General features: G+C 68.0%; 1 protein-coding gene across 19 annotated transcripts in view; it reads right to left on the reverse strand.

The window, feature by feature from the left end:
* Positions 1-9,113, reverse strand: part of HSPG2 (heparan sulfate proteoglycan 2) — a 145,454-nt gene extending 136,341 nt beyond the window's left edge. For 12 of the 19 annotated variants that reach the window (XM_075906283.1, XM_075906297.1, XM_075906291.1 and 9 more), the window contains exon 1: positions 8,904-9,112. In XM_075906283.1, the coding sequence (XP_075762398.1) occupies positions 8,904-8,954 (51 nt within the window). In that variant the 5' untranslated portion in view covers positions 8,955-9,112. Of the gene's footprint in view, positions 1-8,903 lie in introns of all 19 variants that reach the window. The other 7 variants (XM_075906281.1, XM_075906295.1, XM_075906288.1 and 4 more) reach the window with 2 other exon arrangements.
* Between the last annotated feature and the right edge of the window lie 237 nt (positions 9,114-9,350).

Below are 9,350 nucleotides of genomic sequence, written 5' to 3' on the forward strand. Positions count from 1 at the left end.
CGTCACAGTGACTAAAGCCACGTCCAGTCCGCCCAGCGGGCCCTCTCTGCACTGCAGGCTGCAGGCAGCTTCCCGGATCTGTCCACACCTCCAGGACCACCTGTGCCCCGGGTCAAACCAGCAGCTCCCATCGCTCTGCCGAGCCGGCCAGGGGCATGACTCCTGCAGGCAGGCAGACACGCTGCCACCAGCACCTTGTCATAGCCCAGAGGCCTGGGCGCTGCCAGGCGGGTCTCTCGGAGCACTGCATGACCACTGGGCTCAGCAGAGTCTCCTGCCCTTGGCGTGTGAAGAAGCCGGACAGAGCCCTGGCTTACCCACAAGCCTGCGCCAGGGCAGAGGGCAGCGCTCGCCTGGGGCCACCAGACCCACAGCAGGGGGCCCCCAAAGCCCTTTGTCCCCAAAGCACTCGGAGAAGCAGAGCGGGACAAATCCCGCCGGCTCCCAAACGTAGGATCACTGGTCACCAGTGGGCACTGCTGGCTGGATTCTCCTGCGCTGCAGCCGCTCCCTGCCCCCAGCTCCTGGCCGGGGCACGGCCAGCTGAGTCTCCATCCACAGGCCAAGCGCCAGCTCTCAGGCTCTGGCCCCAGCCCCACGGAGCTACTACTGGGCCCTGGGCTTCCGACCTGACCCAAGCACAGGACAGACCTGAATTCCCAGGCACAGCTAAACAAGCTGATGGAGAACGCCAGTCGCTCTGCCTGCAGCATGACGGGGCCCCTCTGGTGCAGCTCCCACCCCCCCCAGTCTGTGCGGCTCCGGCACCCCAGTACCAGAGAGACCCCCCAGCCTGTGCACCTTCCACACCCCCATGCTGTAGAGACCACCCCCCCAGTCTGTGCGGCTCCGGCGCCCCAGTACCAGAGAGACCCCCCAGCCTGTGCACCTTCCACACCCCCATGCTGTAGAGACCACCCACCCCAGTCTGTGCGGCTCCGGCGCCCCAGTACCGTAGAGACCACCCCCAGCCTACGTGGCTCCAGCACCCAGGTACCAGAGAGACGCCCCCAGCCTGTGTACCTTCCGCAACCCCTGCCATAGAGACCACCCCCCCCCCAGCCTGTGTGGCTCCAGCACCCAGGTACTGTAGAAACCCCCCCAGCCTGTGTACCTTCCGCAACCCCTGCCATAGAGACCACCCCCCCCAGTCTGTGTGGCTCCGGCGCCCCAGTACCATAGAGACCCCCCCCAGCCTATGTGGCTCCAGCACCCAGGTACCAGAGAGACGCCCCCAGCCTGTGTACCTTCCGCAACCCCTGCCATAGAGACCACCCCCCCCAGCCTGTGTGGCTCCAGCACCCAGGTACTGTAGAAACCCCCCCAGCCTGTGCACCTTCCGCACCCCCCTGCCATAGAGACCACCCCCCCAGCCTGTGCGGCTCCGGCGCCCCAGTACCATAGAGACCCCCCCCCAGCCTATGCAGCTTCTGCACCCCCCTGCCATAGACACCACTCCCCTGGCCTGTGCGGCTCCTGCTCTCCCTGCCATAGAACCCCCCCTCATCCTGTGCAGCTCCTGCGACCCCCCCCAGCCATAGAGACCCCCTGGCCTGTGCAGTTTCCACACACACACCCCCGCCAGAGACCCCCCCCCCACCGTGGAGACCCCTGCAGCCTATGAAGCTCCTGCAACCCTCCCCCCAGCCGTGGAGACCCCCTGGCCGGCGAGGCGCCGGGCTGAGCAGCTGCCGGGACGGGATCGCCGTGGCAACACGCGAATGGCTGCTCGCTCCGGCCCGGCTGCGGATTCCACGCCGTGCATTCCTCAGCCCAGAGCGCCTCCCGCCCGGGCTGCCACGGCCCCAGCGCAAGCCCCTGAAACCCGGCCGCCTGGCGCCCCCCGCACGCCCGCCTGCTCAGCGCGGGGAACGGCAGGCTGGGACACAGCTGGCCCCCCCCATTCCTGCCCTGACCCTTCCCCGGCCCCTGGCCCAGGAAGAGCCGCTCGGGGCTGGGCAGGTTCACCCCGTCCCACGCGGGGCGCCACGGCGGGGCAATCCACGCCCACGCAGGGCAGGGGCTGGGATGAACCGCTCTTCACAAACGCCTGCAGCCCACAGGAATGTCCTTGGCCAGCCAGGAGGGAGGGGCGGCCCCGAAGGGCAGCTCCACATGCCTGGAGCCCCCGCTTAGCCTACCTGCCTGGACACCAGCCTCCTGCAGCCCCCCGACTCCAGCGGGCTCCAGCCCTCCCGCAGCTCCCCGACTCCCGCGGGCTCCAGCCCTCCCGCAGCTCCCCGACTCCAGCGGGCACCAGCCTCCCGCAGCTCCCCCGACTCCCGCGGACACCAGCCTCCCGCAGCTCCCCCGACTCCCGCGGGCACCAGCCTCCCACAGCCCCCCCCGACTCCCGCGGACACCAGCCTCCTGCAGCTCCCCCGACTCCAGCGGGCACCAGCCTCCCGCAGCTCCCCCCCGACTCCCGCGGGCACCAGCCTCCCGCAGCTCCCCCGACTCCCGCGGGCACCAGCCTCCCGCAGCTCCCCCGACTCCAGCGGGCACCAGCCTCCCGCAGCTCCCCCGACTCCCGCGGACACCAGCCTCCCGCAGCTCCCCCGACTCCCGCGGGCACCAGCCTCCAGCAGCTCCCCCCCGACTCCCGCGGGCACCAGCCTCCTGCAGCTCCCCCGACTCCCGCGGGCACCAGCCCTCCCACAGCTCCCCCAACTCCAGCGGGCACCACCCCTCCCACAGCCCCCCGACTCCAGCGGGCACCAGCCTCCCGCAGCTCCCCCGACTCCAGCGGGCACCAGCCTCCCGCAGCCCCCCCCCCCGACTCCCGCGGGCACCAGCCTCCAGCAGCTCCCCCGACTCCAGCGGGCACCAGCCTCCTGCAGCCCCCCCGACTCCCGCAGGCACCAGCCCTCCTGCAGCTCCCCCCCCCCGACTCCCGCAGGCACCAGCCCTCCCGCAGCCCCCCCCCCGACTCCTGCAGGCACCAGCCTCCTGCAGCCCCCCCGACTCCCGCAGGCACCAGCCCTCCTGCAGCCCCCCCCCCCGACTCCCGCGGGCACCAGCCCTCCCGCAGCCCCACCCTCTCCCGCGGGCACCAGCCCTCCCGCAGCCCCCCCCTCTCCCGCAGGCACCAGCCCCTCTGCCGCCCCCTCCCCACGCACATTTCGGAGTCTGGCCCTTTTCAGGCTTCCACAGCTTCTCTGCCTCTCTCCTCAGCCCCTCCCGCCAGTGGGGGCCCTGCTGGCCTTTATGCCCCCAGGGCAGTTGGGGGCAGCTGTGGGGCGCGGGGGCAACCGCGCTCCATGGCTCAGTGCTGGCCACGGGAGCAGGGCTCTCCAGGGGCAGGCATGGGGAGCCCAGAGGGACCCAGCCAAGCCTGCTGGCCAGCCCTGGCCCCCAGGTGCCCCCTGCCCCACGGGACGGCACCGCCCTCCTCCCGGTGTCTGTCAGATCCTGGCCACGTGCTGGGAGGAGCGGCCCTGGGTCTGCCCGTGGCAAGCGGGGGCAGGGTCACCACGGAAGGGGGATGGGCCATAGTGCTCCAAGGCAATGGACAGAGCCCCCCCGCTCCACCATGGGCTGCATGTCCCTGGGCGCTCAGCCTGCCCACTGCGACATGCCCACCACACAGCTGAGCCGACTCGACTCCCCTGCCCGGCCAGCCAGGGCCAGGCTCAGGGCCTGCGTGCAGCCACCTCACACCAGGACCCGCCTGACCCCCAAGGGGTGCCCAGCGCCCGCCCAGTCTGCTCCCGTGGGCCCGATCCTGGCCTGGCTTACTCTCCTTAGTGCTCAAATGCTGGGGGCTGCCCAGCTCCCTCCTGGTTCCTCCACGCCCCTGCCGCTAGCTGCCCTCCGGCCACAAGGGACCAGCCCTCCCACCGCCTCCCCCCGCGATCCCGCCCTGTCCCCCGGCAGAGCCAGCGCAGAGGGAGCCTGGCCTAGTGCGGAGAATCACCCACGTCCCAGGCCAGCGGCTCCTCGCCCTCAGACACCGGCTCGTATTTCTGGCCTGAAGGGAGCCACAGCCCACAGCCCCCCATAGGACTGCACCCGGCCTGGCTCGGGGTCACCCAGCAGAGTCACCCGGCAGTTTGCCTCAGGGAGACTGTTCGTTTCTCCCGGGCCGAGAGCGCAGGGGGACGGGCTAGGGCATTTCTCCACTCGACTCCCAGCACCCGCGAGAGGGGACTCCAGCCCCCGCCTGCAGGCGCCTCCCCCGGCCGAGCCTTTCCTACAGCCCCGGCCCCCGGAGACTCCAGAGGGGCAGGGACAACGCGGCTGCTCAGAGCCTGCCTCGGCCGGCGCCTCCGTACGCTCAGCCCCAACACCATGTCGTGACATCACCCCCCACAGCCCCGGCATCCCCGTCTGCCACTCCCCCGCCAGCTCTGTGCCGCGTGGGGGGACCGCGAGCTGAGTCATTCATTCCCCGCAGGCTGGGAGCCCAGGGCACTGGCTTTTCCATCGCCCCGCCTCACCCCGGCCGCTCAAAGCACCATTGACAAGTAGGGAGAAGGCACCCGGAGCGCCGACAACCTGCCTCATTTGGAAAACATCTTGGCTCCTCCAGCCCAAGTTCCAGGCATATTTCTCAGCCGCTGTCAGCCTTAATTTGGTCCAAGAACCCTGGGTCTGTGGTGCACAAGGAGGACGTGAGCAAGACGCAGGGCGGAGGCAGAGGGGGCAGCCCAGCTGAAGAGTGGGGCGTTTGTGCACTTCCCAGACACACGCTTGCAAACGCTCGGCAGGCAGCTCCTCCCCCCTCGCCCTGCCTGGCTCCCTGCGTCTTTCCCCCAAGTGGCCACTGACTCCTGGACCGGCCACGTCCAGCAAGGGCGAGCCAGCACCAGGAACCTCTCCGTGCCCAGCGCAGAGGCACCAAGGCGAAGCTGGACCCTAGGCTCCCCAGCTCAGGATGGGGGTCCCGCCGAACTCCCCTAGGCCTAAGGAGCCACCCCCAGTACTGGAGCTGGGACTGGCTGCCTACAGGCCGTTTCCAACTCAAGCAACCTGGAGCCAGTGCGGAGGCCATCAGCATGGAGCCAGCTCCCCCTCCTACCCTCCCGCTAGCGCCGGGCGGTACCGTGTGCTGCTCCACAGCGCTCCCTGTGGTCACGTTGGGAACTGCAGTCAGCCACCCCAGCAGGACAGCATGTGGGGTGTTGGGGGCAGGAAACACCTCTGGGGAGGGCAACATCTTGGGAGACATCAGATGGGAATAAGATCCTACCCCAGCCTCCCTCTCCCTAAGAAGACTACACGCCCCGCCCCTCGCCAGCTGGAAGCCCAATCCCAGTGCTCTCCAAGAACAGGTTCTCACTCCACAGGGCTCCAGCACCATCACCCAGGGCACGTCTACACCACCAGCTGAAACCGACCTAAGTTAGGTTGGCTTACAACTACCATGCCACACTCTCCTGTCCCTGGTGCACAGCCGCCCCAGGACGCCCAGCACGCTTCCCGGGCTCTCGGCCACCCCCCATGACCCCAGGGGCACATCTACACGGCAGGGTGAAAGCCGAGTTAAGCCGTGCGACTTCAGCTATGTCAACTGTGCAGCTTAACTCAGCTTTTGGCCCAGTCTGCAGAGCAGGAAGTCGAAGGAAGAGCGCTCTTCCGCCGACTTCCCTCGTTCCTTCTAAGTGACGGTTACAGGAGTCGGAGTAAGAAGTCCTCCCGCTCGACATCCTTTTGACGTGATGTCAAAGTAACTGCTTGCAGTGCAGACGCGGGCTGTTATTTCGAAATAATGCTGCGGTGCAGACAGCCTGGCTGTCCCACAAGGACCACAGCAGCCGTCTGGGCTTGGAGCTCTCTGCTGGGAGCATGGCAGCCCCTCGGCCAGGCTCCAGTTGGGGATCTCCCTGCCAGGAACCCAGCTGCCTCCAGGTCTCAGCCCCCTGCTTCCTGCCCAGAACACATCTGCCACCCAGGCACCGAGCTCGCTGCTGGGCATAGCCTGGGTTCCCGGAGTGGAGCAGGGAGCCAGGAGCCCCACAAAATGACACCCACAGTAGCTAGGCAGCCACCGTGTCACCCTAAGTACATCCCCTGGAGCCCTGTGCCTCTCACGGAGCTGGAGTGCCGATGTCGGTGCTTTGGGGCACTCACATTGCTGGGAGCAAGGCTGCAGGGCGGACCAGGCCTCAGAGTCTTTCTGCTGCCCCCACAGCCATTTCCATCTCCACAGGACTCCACTGGCGCAGCTCAGGAACAGCTTTCCCGGCTCCGCAGCCCCTGGTCGGATGCCCCCTGCACTGTGAGCCTGGGCTTCCCAGTCCCCTGCAGTGGTAGGACCAGCCCTACATCTCTAACCTCAGCTCAGGAGAGATTCCCAAGGGAGGAGGCAGCGCAGGGGGGTAGACGTGCCCTGGGCACAGGGCTGGCACCTCCAGGCAGCTCCCCTGCCGTGCTCTAGGTTAGAGACTGGAAGAGCCCCCTGGCCCCGGCTTTAGCTTCTCGAAGAAGGCGGCACATATCCCAGGGCACGGCCGACCAAGCGCGTTGCCTGGTCCCAGCCGAGGGCACCGGGTGAGCAAGCCGGGCTCAGGGAGAGATTCCTGCTCTGTATAAATACTACAGCAGAGTCACTCAATCCCTGTTCTATTTCCAGCCTTGTTTACAATCCTGCCTCCCCTCCCCTCACTTCCTCTGCCTCCTCCCCCAGCCCCAGGCCCCTCCCCACCTGCTGTGGACACTCTGCTTGGAGAACAAGCCTGGGCAGGTGTGGGGGGATGGGAGGGGGGAATCTGCCACTCACAGGACCCCCCTCCCATTCACTCTCTGCTGTTGGTGACTATGACCCTCCAAGCCCCTTCCTGGGTCCCCTTCCAGCCCAGCACACACGGCCCCCAAGCCATGGGGATCCCTCCACCCACCCCGGCACATTCACAATCGCTGGCCCCAGGAGCCCCTGGCCAGCCCAGCTCCTGCTTCCTGCACCCCAGAAAGTGCAGCCCAGCCCAGCCCACAGCCAGGACTCCTGGGTTCTATTCACAGCGTCACTGACTGGCAAGTCCCCGTCTCCCCCTGCGCCATGGGATGGGGAGACCAGGGGACCAGCCCCTCCTGGATCCGCTTGGGTAGCCAGGCCCTTCTCACTACCCAGCATGCACTGCTCCGCTGTGGTCCAAGTGGCCTCTGCGCCCTGCCAATGCCCTGCCTGGGGCCACACAGAGCCAGGCCACTCCGGGCACCATGTCCAGTGCCCGGCCAGGGCTCCAGCCTTCACCCCTCCCCTAAGCTGCCCTGGATGGGAGGCCCCCACGCCCTCAGAGGGTCAAGCTGGAGGGACGGGCTCCTGGCAAGGCTGAAGAGTCTCCCAGGCTGCCTGCATGTTCTCAGGGCCTGCGGCCGCGCCGACACAGAGCTACCCATTGTTCCCCACGCAGCGCTGTGCGCAGGCCGCGTGGGCGGAGAGCAGGCAGGACAGACTGTGGAACAGCCCCAGAGCCCCCCGCTCCCCGGCACTGGAGAGCTTCAATTGGCGCCAGGATAGGGATAGCCGAGGCCTCTGGGTGGGGGCGGAGGGTCACCAGGACTGAGGGGTCCAGGGCTGGGATAGCAGAGGTGGCAAGTCAGGACTGAACAGCATCAGTAATGCCAGATGGGTGCAGTGTCTAGCCAGCCCCATACCTGGCAATGCTGTACTGGTAGCAGTGCCCAATGGGTGCAGTATCTAGCCAGCCCCGTACCTGGCAATGCTGTACTGGTAGCAGTGCCCAATGGGTGCAGTATCTAGCCAGCCCCGTACCTGGCAATGCTGTACTGGTAGCAGTGCCCAATGGGTGCAGTGTCTAGCCAGCCCCATACCTGGCAATGCTGTACTGGTAGCAGTGCCCAATGGGTTCAGTGTCTAGCCAGCCCCATACCTGGCAATGCTGTACTGGTAGCAGTGCCCAATGGGTGCAGTATCTAGCCAGCCCCGTACCTGGCAATGCTGTACTGGTAGCAGTGCCCAATGGGTGCAGTATCTAGTCAGCCACGTACCTGGCAATGCTATACTGGTAGCAGTGCCCAATGGGTGCAGTATCTAGCCAGCCCCGTACCTGGCAATGCTGTACTGGTAGCAGTGCCCAATGGGTGCAGTGTCTAGCCAGCCCCGTACCTGGCAATGCTGTACTGGTAGCAGTGCCCAATGGGTGCAGTGTCTAACCAGCCCCGTACCTGGCAATGCTGTACTGGTAGCAGTGCCCAATGGGTGGAGTGTCTACTGAGTCCCACACCCAGCAATGCCGCACTGGTAGCGGTGGGAAGAAGGTGCAGTGAGAGCCCCACACCCGGCAGTACCCAGCCCTGAACCTGGCAGTACCGGCAGTACCGAAGGGGTGCACTGTAGATTCTGCCACATAGCTAGCAATGACAGAGGTGCCCAGTGGGTGCAGTGTCTACTGAGCCCCACACCCAGCAGTGGCAGCAGCAGGGGGCACCACCAGGAGCTAGCTCTTGCCAAGGGGCCAAAAACCCTCCCGGCTCTTTCCCCCACGCTGGCTTCCCTGCTCCTCAGACTTGCCTGGTGGCAGCAGGACGCGTGCAGGGCCAGCCAGCGCCTTGCAGCGCTCACCCAGCGCAGGCCGGCTGGTCGGAAGGGGGGAGGGAGCGGGGCGCAGCCGGGATCGCGCCTGACCCGGGCTGAGCCGCGGCGCTCAGGGCTCGCCCGGGGCAGGCTGGCACCTTGGGTGCCCCTCCCCCGGCCCAAGCCACGTGCGCACGGGAGGTGCCCCGAGTGTCCCAGCCCCCCGGGCCGGGCTGCTCTGGCCCTCGCCGGGGAGCCGCGCCCCGGGACCCGGGGGTGGGGGGAGCTTTATTTTAAGGCGGCTGGTCTTTGCCGCGTCCGCTCCACGGAGCCGGGGCTGCTGCTGCGCGGGGCCGGGGCAGCCACGTTCCGCGCCCCGCGCCAGCCCCGCGGGCCCCGGCCGCCCACTGCCCCCGCCCGGACTTACCGGCAGCAGCGCCGCCAGCAGCAGCAGCGCGCAGGGCGCCCCCAGCCCCATGCTCCGGCTCCGGGCGCGGCTCCCCAGCGCGTCCTGCCCGCGACCCGCCGCCCTTTGTCTGCTCGGGCGCCCGCTCCGGCCACTGGCAACTTCGCTGCGCTGCCCCGTCCCAGCAGCGCCCCGAGCTCGGCTCCCTCCCGGCTGCCGCCCAAACCCGGCCTGGAGTCCCGACTCCGGAAGGGAGCTGGGCGCCGCGGCGGGGGGAGGGGGCACGTCCTGAGCAGGGAGGGGCCCCCTGGACACCAGACCGGGCCCGCTCCGTGGCCATCGCTTGCCTTGCGCCTCAACCCCCAGCTCCAGGAGTCCTGGGATCGGGGGAATCTCGCTGGGGCTGTTCAGCCAGTTCCTAGCCCGGCGGTCACAGCTGGGCGCAAGGGCTCCAGGCAGGGGGCACAG

This window comes from Pelodiscus sinensis, chromosome 23, assembly GCF_049634645.1.
Source record: "Pelodiscus sinensis isolate JC-2024 chromosome 23, ASM4963464v1, whole genome shotgun sequence".
Classification (NCBI taxonomy): Eukaryota; Metazoa; Chordata; order Testudines; family Trionychidae; genus Pelodiscus; species Pelodiscus sinensis.